This window comes from Lithobates pipiens, unplaced genomic scaffold (genome assembly GCF_037356315.1).
Source record: "Lithobates pipiens isolate NorthernLeopardFrog02 unplaced genomic scaffold, aLitPip1_a1.2 Scaffold_28, whole genome shotgun sequence".
Lineage (NCBI taxonomy): Eukaryota > Metazoa > Chordata > Amphibia > Anura > Ranidae > Lithobates > Lithobates pipiens.
Genome location: NW_027507789.1, coordinates 172,287,297 through 172,302,305, shown reverse-complemented (window position 1 = coordinate 172,302,305; position 15,009 = coordinate 172,287,297). Strand labels below are relative to the sequence as shown.

Sequence of the window (15,009 nt, the reverse complement as noted above, 5' to 3'; positions counted from 1 at the left end):
TGCTTGTTTTAGCTTGGCGACACTGTTATGCATTCATTCCTTGTGTACATGTCTAGTTTTTTTAATCAGATACTTTTTATTGAAAAACAACACAAAACAAACATACAAAAACTTTTTCTTTTCCATCTTACAAATATAACATATGTCATATATCTGTGAAGGGCACAAAAGGATCAATGCTGGATGGCCTTACTTTCTGTTATTTACATGCATATACGTTAATAACTGCAATTAAAATATCAAAAATATAGAGATCTATGTGTATCAAGGCCCCTGTGGTTGTAGTTCTTTTGGTCACATGCATCCTTCGTGTATCATTTCCTCCTGGCTACGCCGGTACATGTCTATTTAATAGCTGACTTCTATAACCACTCCCAAGTTGACTCCATCCACATTACCTTATTGATAAAGGGGTTGGGGATGGGGTTAGCGCTGTATCCTAGTCAAGCTTTTTTTTGATATGCAAATATCACTCACTTTTTCTTTGCCCTGCTGTACCCTTGGATGCTGTGATCCTTCATTTGCCCTGCCCTCTGCTTTGCTGTGCTCTGTTGTGATCCCCCAACTTTTCTGTCAAATAGCTGATGAAGTCATTTGCAAGTCTCAGGTTCATCTAAACCTAGGAACAAAAATAATATATAGTATAGTATATGCTGTATATGTATAGTATAGTAATATATTGCAGCTTACCAGTCCTTAGATATGGTGGCTGCATTTTTTCAGGCTCTGCCCCCCCTTTTTTTTTTTACCTGGTGTCCCTTTAAATATCACACTTGGCCCGGGTGGCTACAATCACTTTTTCAATTTCTCATATCTATGTAGGAATTAAGGATGAACAACGGCGTGTTCGCACACCCCATGTGCAGAGCCCGCCAGGAAGTCGTCACTGCTCTGCGCTAATCACAGGCAGTGAGACATTTCCTGATCTCTGCAGCCGCACATCAGGAAAATGTCTCACTGCCTGTGATTAGTGCAGCGCTGTGCCGACTTCCTGGCGGGCTCTGCATGTGGAGTGTGCGAACACGCCGGAGCTCATCCTTAGTAGAGATCCATGGTTTTCCCACTAGGCCACTCTTTTGCTTTGGACTACATATAGGACTTCTGTTATTCACCTTCCTTAAATTGGGGTGTGGGCAGAAAGAAGTCAAATTGAGAAGCAGAGAAGATTGTTTTTTTTTTGCGTTCAATTCACTTGAAGTGACAAGGACATTCCATTTCTGGTAAGATCAATGGGTATTTTCTGTACTTTCTGAAATATGCTAACTTTAAAAAAAATTAAAACGAATTCAGTCATCCCTTCTGAGGACTGGTAACCTGCAGTATGTTACATTTTTGGTTTTGGGTTTAGTCTGTCAAGTGGGCAAGCCCACTTCCTTCTAGACCAACATCCTTCTAGATCTTCACTCTCATAGCTTTCCGATCTCCTGCAGAGATGAGCAAGAAGCAATCACAGTAAGAGGATTTCCAGGGATGTCTTTGTATGAAAATAACACCCCCACCCCCCTTCCCACTTAGGATTTCCTTCCGTGTTTATACAGCTATTGCTGTGCATTTCTGGATTATACATCTCTTAGCACCTCAAACTAGACCAGTTATAGTTAATTTTTAGCACAAAGGCGCTCTTATTCTTCAAATATATTGCCTTTATTATTAAGAAACAGTATTAAAGTAATTAACTATCATTTGTATCCAGATTTAGGTTGTCATCACCATTATTATGTTTTATCTTTTAATGTGAAATGCAAATATGATCAATCCACCTGCTGTCAGTTTTGGATGGAGTCGGTCACTTTCCTATTTCATAATACTATAAGAACCTGGCAGGCAGCCCTTGATGACTCTACCTCCCTCCCCATACAGGCTGTAGCTGTCACTTCTATTCCTGCTGTTTGACTCTAGCTAAAAATAAATCAATTGGACCTGCTGACATTATTGCAAATAATTACTTCTGCTTATGTTTTTTTTTTTACCATCATTTGTTCAGGTTTATGGCCATATTAGTATGACTTCTGATATGGTATTTGCTTCATTTTGCTATTTATAAAAGTAGCTTGAAAGGCTAAACTATAAACCAACATGTACATGAGCTCCTCTGTGTAATGTAGAAGGCCAACAACGAAGCATAATTACATGGAGTCGAGACTTCAGCCGCTGGGGTCCACTGCTGTAGTCAATCAGCAGGCAAGAGCTTTCCATCAGCCGCACAGAGCTGGAGCTATGCGATCACGTGACAATATAGAAAAACGGTAAACAAAAACATAATTTCATTAAGTTTAGATAAATAAGTATATACGTTTATTCGAAAATATATGTCAGGCATCAGGGAGGCGACATTTAAAGTTGGCTTATAGTTTAGCCTTGCCTTCTGCCTTAAAACTAGATTGAGAAGCTGAGGCCCTCCTACCAACTCTTACCAGTCTACCGCCTCTCCAGAATACACCCACCGCTCCGGCAAATGGATGAAATGCTATATTGCAAGCCTAGGTCTATATTTCCTAGAAATCAGCAGGGAGTCGTAGTAGAAGTGTTTTTTGTTGGGGTTCCAGAGAGAAAAAAAAAAATAGGTGGTGGACCAAGAAAATTCCATCAAATCAATGCTGCGGGGCTGAGATGTCAATGATACATTAAAGGATAACCAAACCCAAGAGCAAAAATGTAATATAATGCAGCTTACCGGTTCTTAGAGGTGATGGCTGCATTAGATTTCTTGTAAGCTGCAATAAATTTCATTTCTCTTTATGTTTAAGATACTGTATGCTTTAACTGCTTTCCTTGCGGTTCATGGGTTGCACTTTTTCATCTCTCCACTCCGCCACATGCACTTTTGCCTCCTGCTTACTCACATGTCCATTTTCCATCCTCATGGTTCTAGGCACTTCAAGTCCTGGTGGAAGCGCCTTTTCCAGTGTTTGACTATCTGAGAGGCGTCTGAGCGCAGGGTCAGACTCCACAACAAGGCCACAGGTAGCCAGCAGTGACCTTCGCATTTCTTATAGGACACTCAGTGACCACTGAAGACAGGAGCAGTATCCATTAGTCACTTGATTCTGAATTGAAGCCTCATTCACATGGTCGATTAGGGCTGTACACCTCCAAGAATAAGCGTTTGCCTGCGCTGGTGATCACAGGGGCGTTCAATCAGCTGAGTTCAGAAAACGTATACAGATCAATAACCAGCTAACAAACGTTGCAGCTGTATGCATGTAATGGCACATACAATTAGGTACATATGATTAGAGACAGATGAGAAGCCTTGACAGTTTACACCTAGAGCCACTTATCTGTCCTTAATCGCATATACCCGCTCGAGTTATTCACACAGCTGCGGCACTTTCTAGCTTATCATTGATTTGTGCAGGATTCCTGGCTGCCACTTGTCACGCGCACACCTCTGATCACCGCCACAGAGAAACAATGATTCTTGGCAGTGTGCATCTCTAATCTGTGATATAAATGCCTTAAAGAGAAAGGATATACTGCCACCTAGTGTACAGTCTGTATGTTACAAGTCTGCTTGTTCAGCAGGTAGCTGTCAAGGTGGCTTGTCTTTTATCATATATTTATATTTCAAAGTCCAATTTAAATATATTGGAAATGAAGAACACAGAAAAGTGCAAACTAATATTTTCCTAATTGGAATGTAGTTTGTTTTGTTAAAAGTGTTCTGTCCATTTATTATATTGATAATTTGTATTATTTCCTGCTTAATTTTACAGAGTTTATCCTTGTAGAACTAACAATATAATATTTAAGTAATGTTCATGAGTTCTTTGACACCTGAAGGGGCCATTGTGTATTGTGTGCCTTGAAAACCCTACAGTTTTATAGAAAACTGATATAGCAAACCCAAGGCATGTCTTAGCCCACAAACGATTGCCCATTTAAATTCAGGCTTATATCCAGGAATGGCAGGCATGCTCTTTTAGCTGGTTAGGTCTTTGGTCACTGAGTTGTCCTTAGGTTACTGCAAACATCTAATACCTATTATCAGGGTTCAAATATTGCACCAGATTTGCCAAATGTGACTTTATAAACAGACGACTTCTGGTCCATTCTCTTTTTTTTTTTCAAAGAGCTTCCCACCCACATGGGAATTTCTGCTGCTAGCAGATGTGTTATCTATCAAAACTGATGCAAGTCGCTTCTTGAAAGACATATTGATCGCATGCATAGCTTGTTTTGTCCTGAATGTCCTAGTTGCCTGTCAGCTGGGAGATACAGTAACAAACAAATAGGATAGAAAGAATAATATGTCAACAATATCAGGATGCTGATTGAGACAACATGGTTTGTTGACAACTGTGTAAAGTTTTATATTGGACACAGTAAATACTATAGAACTGTACAGGCATACAAGTACAAGGTAAATAACTGATTATCTCTTTGCCCGTTCTTTTTTTTTTATTGTATTTGAAGAGGCAAGCAGTGTACTCAGTTAAAGTAATCAGTGTGGCTCTACCGCAGTCATCCAATTTGCATGACAGGAGAATGTGACTGGCTCTGAATGGAGCCAGTTCACACATCTCCGTGGCGGCTGCAGAGGGGTCCTGTGTGTCCTTGGCTCCATTTCAGGTCTGAATTCAGGCAAAAATTCTGGCCTGACTTGTCCTGGAAACAGAGAACAGGGACGCACCAGACCCCCGCTGTAAGGAGCATACGATCATAGTGTGAACTATGCCTAAAACTCTAACAAAAAAAAAAACATTATTTTACATACTACAGAGAATTGGACTAGATATCTTTGTGTCATTGAAGTCACAGGCCTGTGGAATTCACCTGAGCCCCGATAGTGACAAAAAGTCTATCTCTTTCTAATGCCTAACCGCTTCCATGGGTTCTTGCATGTGCTAACTCAATGACCGTCTTCATTAACCTATTATTCTATCTAAAATGGGACTAAAACTAAAATGCCATTTTAGTCCTAAGACTAAAATTAAATTGAAATTTGCTGCCAAAATTAACACTGGCACAGAGAAGGTAAGATTCACTTGCCCTGAATGGACAAAGTGACAGATTTACTTTGTCATTTAGCACCGACTAAGCTCTATTGCAGTTGAGTAATCAGGACCATAGTATTACTAGCTGACTCTTAAAGTATAACTGAATGCAAAACATTTTTTATTTTATTTTTTTGGATAGAGTGGAGAGGGATTAGAACACCTATTTTTTTTATTTTTTATTGTGGTCTGTGCTCCTGTTAGGGAAATTCACCCTCTTAATTTGTCCTGCTTACCATTCATTCATATCATTAAAAGGTAAAAGAAAATCCCAAATTTTGGGTTGTCCCCAAAAAAGGTAATAGAGGGGAAATCTTCCAATGGGAATACTAGTTCTGGTGACCTGAGGGTCCCCAAGAAAGTCCCTTAATTTGCAGGGATGTGCTATCACTTTGTGTTTGGCAATGGGACAGGAAGTGAAGGTAAATTTCCCCAATGGGACAAAGATGTCAAAAATAAACCTTACAGGGGTTAAACCCCTTCCTTACTCTACCCAAAATGAAAAAAAAGGGTTTGTCTTTAGTTCTACTTTAAGTCTTTTAACCAAAATGGTATTACACGTAGAAAAACTTTTTAAATGAAAAACTAAATTCTAGCTTTAGTTTTACTAGCCTAAGCCCTTGTACACACGGTCGGAGATTCCATCGGAATGTGTCCGATCGGAGCGTTTTGTCGGATATTCCGACTGTGTGTGGTCTGCATCGGACTGTTTCCGTCGGAATATCCTTCGGACCAACTTTTCCAACTTGCCGGAAATATTTTCCGACAAAATGCTCCGATTGGACATACTCGATCATGTGTAGAGAATTCCGATCGGACAAAGTGCCACACATGCTCAGATCAAATTCCTACACCAAAGCTATTGGCTACTAGCATGAACGTAGTCCTGTCGTAACGAAATAACGTCATCACGTCGGATTTTCCGACAACTTTGTCCGACCGTGTGTATACAACAGTTTCGGACAAAATCCGACGGATTTGGTTGTCAGAATCTCCGACTGTGTGTACAAGGGCTAAGAGAAAACAGATAACCTCTCAATTTTTACTTTAGTTTTTTATACAAAAGGCCTTCTTAAATATAGGCAGCATTGCTATTATGATCACATTAACAATAACCTGATCTAGTGTAGAAAAGGAAAGAAGGGGCCAATACTGTTTTTATAGCAGACATATTTCTCATCTGTTTTTCCAAAGGGAAACATATGGGTGAAGCCCCATTGATTTAGAAGACCTAATTTATTGGTGCATTAACACCTGTTTTTGCTTTTTTCCTCAGTCTTCGTAATACAGTCCTTTCTTCATGTGGAAGCTATGAGAGCATAAGTTCCCTCAACCTAGATACTCAAAAGGACCAAACGGTAATCTCTGCTGCAGCAAGTCATGACCAGACCAGCTCTGGACGCAACACTCCCATGGGACTAGTTACCCTGCTTCAGGAGCACGGTATATCTGCCACTGCTGAGCCCAGCAAGGCAACCTCAACAGAAAATGAAATTGGACCTCCTGTTCCAGTTGCACGCCATTCTTTCTTACCTTTGAGTTGGGGTAGGACTTTGATGGGTCTGGGTTTTGGAAGATCACTAGTGGACGGTGCTACAGTTACAAAGACATCAGACTCTGCTCCAACCCAGAAAAACATCTTCAGCCTGAACTTGGTGGGACAGTTGCAGAGGCTTGGCTTGAATCGGGTGGCAGAAAGGGGTAGTGCCTCTTTCCAGAGGACAACAGAGGACAAAAATCCCCCAAGCTAAATTCACATTGTCCAAATGCCCAACAAGGCAGCATGAAAATTTGCAAAACTTTGCACTGAGTGGACTTCCCCAGGACATGTACAGAAGATGAAGATTCCTGGAATATGATGATCACAGACACTTTAATACCATTACTTGCATGCTGTGTTTGAAAAACATACAAACACTTTGTTGTCAGACGGTTCATTAGGAAGCAGCTATTCATTTGACCCCATTCCATCCATTTTACAAGAGAGACCTCTTGTATGGTCACTATACAGTGTATCAAGCGTTAGAATATTCATGCTCCCCTATCAATATTAGGGTAACAAGATGAACACAACGTTGTTGCAGCAGAAAGTGCTGGCCAGTGGGACTTTGGCCAAACCATATAGAAAACTGGACGGTTCCTACTGTTCTCTTCTGACTAAGTAGAGATAAACTGGCAGCTCACGGATTTATGTGTGCCCACTGGATGGGCATGCTGGATGGAAAAATGATTGCTTCAGGTTCTGATTGTTCTTTCCAGCTTTTGTATTTGTATACCTTCAGCCTAAAGGGTAACTAAACTTAGAGTGGTAGTAAATGCTGTTTTTTTTAACTTGTACCTAAAGGGAAGCCTATAATAAGGCTTAGCTGTAGGTACAGTGAATATCTAAACTTGCATCGTTTAGAAGATATTCATGCTTGAAGCAGCCGGAGATGTCACTGGCACATGCGTACTGCGCTCTGAACTGACAGCACACTGAATGTGCCATCAATCCAGAGCGTAGTTCTGCAGTCGTGACTCCCGTGGACATGCGCGGGAATGATGTCATCGCTGCCCGGGCACTCAAACAGCCGGAGCTTATGAATCCGGAAGGAAGACCGGGTGAAGATGGAAGCGCCTCAACGGTGACAGAGCTGAGCTGGAGGGCTTAGTTTAAAGGAAAGTCTGTTATGATGTAGTATGCAGTGCATACTAGCATATTATGGCTTAAACCGCTCGGGGCCCACTTATTTTTATTTTAACGAATCTGTTTACTACCGCTCTAAAAACAAAAATGTAATATATTATAGCTTACAAGTCTGTATATGTGGTGTCTGCATTCGTTTTTCTTTTCTTATCTGAGATGCAGTGTTCTCACCTTGCTTTTATAAACTGCCAATCCCATCAGCTCCCATGTAGTGAAGATGGACAAAGGTAGACATATTTAAAGTTGACAACTATGGCTTCCTCCATAGACACAGTGGAGCAGTGAGTGGAGCCACCCAGGGATAGGAAGTGTTAAGCTGCCATACATTATACAATTTTCTTTTTCAATTTCCTTGAGATTTACCTTCAACTATGTAGTGTAAGGGTCTGCCTGATTGCATACAAATTGAAAGTGTTTAGGTTTGACCTCATATTATATGTTTTTTGGAAAATCTAAAGGAAAGTGTACAAGAAGATTGTATAATGTATGGCCAGCCTTATTCGCTGGATTACCAGGTCAAAATAAAGGGAAAGAAAACGAATGCAGCCACTGCATCTAAGCTACAATATATTACAATTTAGTTTTTTGGGTTTGGATACTTTAGTATGTTGCATTACGGTGCACAGGAAGGTCTATATTTGTAAATCTTTGTGTTATAAACGTCAGTTACTAAATGTAAAGTAAATGCACTCTGTGGAAATTTCATTGATCTAAAAAAGGCAGACTCCAGCAAATCTGTGCAATTACAGTGCCTTGCGAAAGTATTCGGCCCCCTTGAACTTTTCAACCTTTTGCCACATTTCAGGCTTCAAACATAAAGATATAAAATGTTTATTTTTTGTGAAGAATCACCAACAAGTGGGACACAATTGTGAAGTGGAACGAAATCTATTGGATTTTTGAAACTTTTTTAACTAATAAAAAAATGAAAAGTGGGGCCTGCAAAATGATTCGGCCCCCTTGCGTTAATACTTTGTAGAGACACCTTTTGCTGCGATTACAGCTGCAAGTCGCTTGGGGTATGTCTCTATCAGTTTTGCACATTGAGAGACTGAAATTCTTGAACATTCTTCCTTGCAAAACAGCTCGAGCTCAGTGAGGTTGGATGCGTTTGTGAACAGCAGTTTTCAGATCTTTCCACAGATTCTCGATTGGATTCAGGTCTGGACTTTGACTTGGCCATTCTAACACCTGGATACGTTTATTTGGGAACCATTCCTTTGTAGATTTTGCTGTATGTTTGGGATCATTGTCTTGTTGGAAGATAAATCTCCGTCCCAGTTTCAGGTCTTTTGCAGACTCCAACAGGTTTTCATCCAGAATGGTCCTGTATTTGGCTGCATCCATCTTCCCCTCAATTTTAACCATCTTCCCTGTCCCTGCTGAAGAAAAACAGGCCCAAACCATGATGCTGCCACCACCATGTTTGACCGTGGGGATGGTGTGTTGAGGGTGATGAGCTGTGTTGCTTTTACGCCAAACATATCGTTTTGCATTGTGGGCAAAAAGTTGGATTTTGGTTTCATTTGACCAGAGCACCTTCTTCCACATATTTGGTGTGTCTCCCAGGTGGCTTGTGGCAAACTTTAGATGAGACTTTTTATGGATATCTTTGAGAAATGGCTTTCTTCTTGCCACTCTTCCATAAAGGCTAGATTTGTGCAGTGTACGACTGATTGTTGTCCTATGGACAGACTCTCTCACCTCAGCTGTAGTTCTCTGCAGTTCATCCAGAGTGATCATGGGCCTCTTGGCTGCATCTCTGATCAGTCTTCTCCTTGTCTGAGCTGAAAGTTTAGAGGGACGGCCAGGTCTTGGTAGATTTGCAGTGGTCTGATACTCCTTCCATTTCAAAATGATCACTTGCACAGTGCTCCTTGGGATGTTTAAAGCTTGGGAAATCTTTTTGTATCCAAATCCGGCTTTAAACTTCTCCACAACAGTATTACGGACCTGCCTGGTGTGTTCCTTGGTCTTCATGATGCTCTCAACAGAACCCTGAGACTATCACAGAGCAGGTGCATTTATACAGAGACTTGATTACACACAGGTGGATTCTATTTATCACCATCAGTCATTTAGGACAACATTGGATCATTCAGAGATCCTCGCTGAACTTCTGGAGTGAGTTTGCTGCACTGAAAGTAAAGGGGCTGAATAATTTTGCACGCACCACTTTTCAGTTTTTTATTTGCTAAAAAAGTTTAAATTATCCAATAGATTTCGTTCCACTTCACAATTGTGTCCCACTTGTTGGTGATTCTTCACAAAAAAATTAAATGTTATATCTTTATGTTTGAAGCCTGAAATGTGGCAAAAGGTTGAAAAGTTCAAGGGGGCCGAATACTTTCGCAAGGCACTGTATATGTTCTGTCCTATGCATAAGTGCATAGTTCTATCTACTTCAGGGTTATCTCTGTAAGATGATACACTTGTCTAATGTTCATCAGAGGATACAAAGTTGTTGTAGGGTTTTTATGATTGGCAGGACGATTTCTGCGACTGCTCACATATCTGCAATGGGGATCCCATGCTGAAGATCTTGCTCTTGTGAGTTTGTATAGGTAAATGCAGTGCCTGTGGTGCTCTGTTTATTGATAGCACTGCTTTTCATTGACCTATGCATATTATTGATAGCACTACTTTTAGCACTGCTTTTCATTGACCTATGCATATTGTTGATAGCACTGCTTTTCATTGACCTATGCATATTGTTGATAGCACTGCTTTTCATTGACCTATGCATATTGTTGATAGCACTACTTTTCATTGACCTATGCATATTGTTGGTTTTAGCTCAAGTGGGGATCACCTTCCCTGGGGAAAAAGGCTGTCCAAACGGCAAGTCTTTTTTTTAAATTCTGACTTGTCCGTTTTATTTAAAAGGGGAGACACAAAACAGAAAATAAATCCTTGCCATCCAGGCACTAACTCAACTGTACAGATTCCTCTTTCGCAGGAAAAGGGCTTCTCCCAGTCACTAACAAAAAAATAAGCATTTTGCAAAACTTTTCTACTCTCATACATAAGAATGGGCTCGGGAGCGTTGAGGTCGATCTTGCCAGGAAGCCGGCACTGCACATCGCCAATAGAGATGGGGTCGGGCATGTTTGAAATCCAACGTGTTCCGATCTCGCCAGGAAGCCAACACTGCACACGGCTAATTGGGCACGTGGGATTTTCGGTAAACGCCTGAGCCCATCTCTAACCGCCACTCATAAGCTGCTTATGTATGTGCAGCTGGCTGGGAAGTCCCTCATTGCCTATGATTGGTGATATGCAGTGACGGCTTCCTGGCAGGTTTGGTCCAAACATGCCCAAGCCCCCATCACTGCTCATATGGAGCGATTTCTACATGTAGCTTTATCTCAGGTAGCTTCCTGAGACCCAGGCCTGAGCACCATCTTGCTCTTCCTTCCTATCTCACCTGCTGCTGTTCACTAATGGGAAGCAAAACCCAGTGTGGATCACACACTGCCAAGGGTGACCTGATTTCACCTTTGTTTCCCACATATGACAGCATGCGAGGTGACACTTTGGGGTTAATTTACTAAAATGGGAGAGTGTAAAACCTGGTGCAGCTGTGCATGGTAGCCAATCAGCTTCTAACGTCAACTTGTTCAATTAAGATTTGACAAAAATCCTGGAAGCCGATTGTTTTTTTGCAGAGCTGCACCAGATTTTGCTCTCCAGTTTTAGTAAATTAACCCCATAGTGTCCCTCAACCACCTACCATTATGCCACAATATCTAAAAGCAGGTGTAGACCATAATACTGGCATTTGCCTGGTCATATCATTTGCAGTAATGGTGCAAGTGTAACACTCACATGCTCAAATCTTGACATGTATAGCTGTGATAACGTGTCCAGAGAAATTTAGTTTGTTTTTATGTCCATTATCTTGCTTCCAAAAGGACAGAAGCCATACTTCAATGTACAATTCTATATCTACATTCCGAAACTACTTGAAATGATGGAAGGGAATCTTCTGAACACTTCATTCATACTCACTACTGCCTCCTGCTGATTTATTACAGTCATCTAAATGTTGTTTTTTACTGTCCTCTGCTGGTGAGCTGAATACTACTGATTTACAGAGAATATATTTTTATGCTGTACGGCTGTAGGTTTTATGTCCTGTCACAATTCTGAGACATTGGAGGAGATTTACTAAAACTGGAGAGTGCAAAATCTGGTGCAGCTGTGCAAGGTATCAGCTTCTAACTTCAGCTTTCACAAAAAAGCCTGGAAGCGGATTGGCTACAGCTGTGCCAGATTTTGTACTCTCTGGTTTTAGTATATCAACCCCGGTGTATTGTACTGTATGTATGCTGTGAACTGCAATTTGATTAGTTAAGTGTAAAGCAGCGATTACCTGTAAATGGGTGCAGAATGCCTGGGTCCAAGGCCATTCAGTCGCAGGTAATCACTCCAGGTAAGCAGCTGTGATTACCTGTTGGAGCCATCAGTCTCATGTTGCTTCAGTGGGGCTTCTTCCTGCAACTATTTGCCAGGAATCCTTGCTGGGGTTCCCGCATGTAATCGCACATGGCCCCATTCACAAGTGTTAATGGGGCTTTTGCTGGACTGTAATGTGGTACATGGGACCATGAATGTCTAAAACATATAACATTTTAAATCTGACTGTTTTTGTTATCCACTTGCAAATTTTGGAAAAGTTAGGGTGACACTGCGTTCAGTACCACTTGTCATTCACAGTTTGGGGCTCGCCAGACTTTACAAGGCTAGAAAGCAGAATAATCTGCAGATTTACATTTCAGACATCTATGCCTCTACAAAATCCATTACATTTGACACATGAAGAAGGCGGGAGTGTCCTTACCTTGGCTACATCTGGGGTAAGGGGTATGTCACTATGCACACTGCAGAAGGAACACGTCACATGTGTAGAGTGAACACTTCAGAGAAGAACATTCTGACAAAACACCCTTCCACATGACAAGCATGGGCTGTATTATATTGAAGGAATCGTATATATTATACAAAAGTTGCCTTCTCACATGGAACATCTTGGATGTTGGCGATATTGGTCTTTTAAAAGGAAAGAAAAATCATCTGTTCAGGCCTTTTACATTACTTTTTTTTTTTATAAAATGACTTGTGCACTCTCAATCTTTGACCAAATGTATTGCAATGGTGACCCTGTTAGCGAATGGTAATGTGCTTTATGTTCTGAGATGTATATTTCATGATGATGGAAATACTCTTGACTGATTGCCTATCTGTTCAATAAACAGATGACTTGTAAAGGTGGTTGAGTGCCATATTTTAATAGCATTTACAGGGACATTTTACGGCTGAGCCAGTGAATCTCGGAGAACCACAGATCTTAAAAATCCACACTATACCACGGATGTCCATTTATAGGTCAGGCCTGCCAAAAAGTTACTCATACCGGAGAGTTCAGTCATCCTTCCGTTTCTTGTATCTCCCACAGAATGTGCCTCCATGATTTCATGCCTACCTTCATCATACTTTAAAGGTTGCCACTCTCACAAAACTGGATTTATTTCACTATAAAGGTAACTGTACTTTTTAAAACACAATAGCTGCTTTAATGATGTAAGGACACTAAGCAACCTTGGAAATATAACCAAGACCTTTTCCTTTTTTCAACTTGTCGTATGCGCTGAACTGCATACAGACAATGGGTGAGAACAGAGGAGGTATCTACTCAACGTACCAGTTTGGTTCAGTTTTGCTAAGAGATGTAAATGAAGCACTCTATACTGCACCTATGTAATCAGTGGAGATCACAAACTGCTAGAAGGAGGCAGCCACTGCAGGAGTCTTTACGGGTTGTCTCAAATCCCATGGCATGGGTAAATGGGCAGGGTTTAGCTAATCCTAAATAGGGGCTTCCTAATTGTAGCGGTTTATAATCTTCTGGGGTGACATTAATGGATTGCAGGGCCCTTGGATAATAAGAACATGTTATTTGATAATAAGGACAGGCTATTTGACCAAAGCCTATCAGGAGAGGGATCATAAGGCCCCTTTTACACGGGGTGGAGTGCAGTCTGCTTGCTCAGCAGGGGATCTCTTCACTGAGCAGCCAGATGACAGGTCCATGTTGGCTTCACTCATGCAGAGCAGACAGACTACTTTCCTGTATACGTAGCTGGATGTAAGCGGACAACCTGTCCATTTACACCCAACTCCCATCCGATCCGCTGGAACTGGATTGGATTGAATGTGGCTGGAACATCCATGTGAAAGGGGCCTCACAAGCTTGCCAGGTGGATCGCCTTACCATAGTACTCTCTTGGGGTTGATTTATGAAACCTGGAGAGTGCATAGAGGGGACGATGGCCATCTACTTTTTATGATAATGAATAGAGCAAGAGAAACCAATCACATTGATATACTGCTCGGAAAGGGTGCCGATTGATCGATTGAATGGAGTGGTTATACAGTTGATGAACCAAAGGTGCATACATATTTGTTTCTGGTGAGTGGCCATTCTAAAAGGTGGTGGTGGAGTCACAGAATGGTGAAATTAGATGCACGTAACCACGGATAAGAGATGGACCCATGGGAATGAATTGATCACTCACTGAGACCATTCATGTGGACTTGTTATACATTTATATTTTATCACTTTGTTTATGAACTCACTGAAGATTTTTTGCCATCCATTTTCTATTAGTATTTGCACTTTTTTACTAGCATTTGCACTTTGAGTGGGATTTGTTTCACATTTATATTTGCACTTTGTTGGTTGAATTATGTATTTAGCACATTTATTAATACAGTAATTTACATAAAAAATATTTTTATATGGATAAAATGGTGATACAGAGTCATTTAGAAGTTGTCGCAGTCCACACATTGGCCATTAAGTTTGAACTGGTGGAGATGAACATGACTTGTAGTTGTGAGAGACTCTTTAGTCCTGTCATTTTCATACATTAGACTTTCCCTATGGGAGAGACAGCAATGAGCCAGCAGGCTTTGTATAACCCCCGAGGCACTCACTATATAAAGAGACCTCAAATCCAGCAGGAAAAGTAATTCCGCCTTGTAGGTAGTTGAATGCATAAATTTCACCAGATTTCCCTGAGAGATATAAAAATGTACATAGCAGGTGATTCAATTCACCAGTGTCTACCTACAATGAAATATGACATTGCCATAGACTGCCTTTTACATGTGTATTTTTTAGAAAAGCCATTGAGAAGTGTTAAGGATTGCAGATTAATTTACCATTTGGTCCCTCCAATGAGCCCCAAGGCCACTGTAGGTGCTGAAATGGAATAAGCAAAAATCCCCTTGCAAAGTGGACATGATCTCCAGTAAATCAGC

At 41.0% G+C, this 15,009-nt stretch overlaps 1 protein-coding gene across 6 annotated transcripts in view; it reads left to right on the top strand.

Moving 5' to 3' along the window:
• The window catches only part of LOC143935822 (trafficking kinesin-binding protein 1-like), an 89,161-nt gene extending 76,208 nt beyond the window's left edge, over positions 1 to 12,953 (top strand). For 3 of the 6 annotated variants that reach the window (XM_077459933.1, XM_077459932.1, XM_077459937.1), the window contains 2 exons: positions 2,106 to 2,246; positions 6,274 to 12,953. In XM_077459933.1, the coding sequence (XP_077316059.1) occupies positions 2,106 to 2,246; positions 6,274 to 6,748 (616 nt within the window). In that variant the 3' untranslated portion in view covers positions 6,749 to 12,953. Of the gene's footprint in view, positions 1 to 2,105; positions 2,247 to 2,872; positions 2,965 to 6,273 lie in introns of all 6 variants that reach the window. The other 3 variants (XM_077459936.1, XM_077459934.1, XM_077459938.1) reach the window with 2 other exon arrangements.
• Positions 12,954 to 15,009: the final 2,056 nt, after the last annotated feature.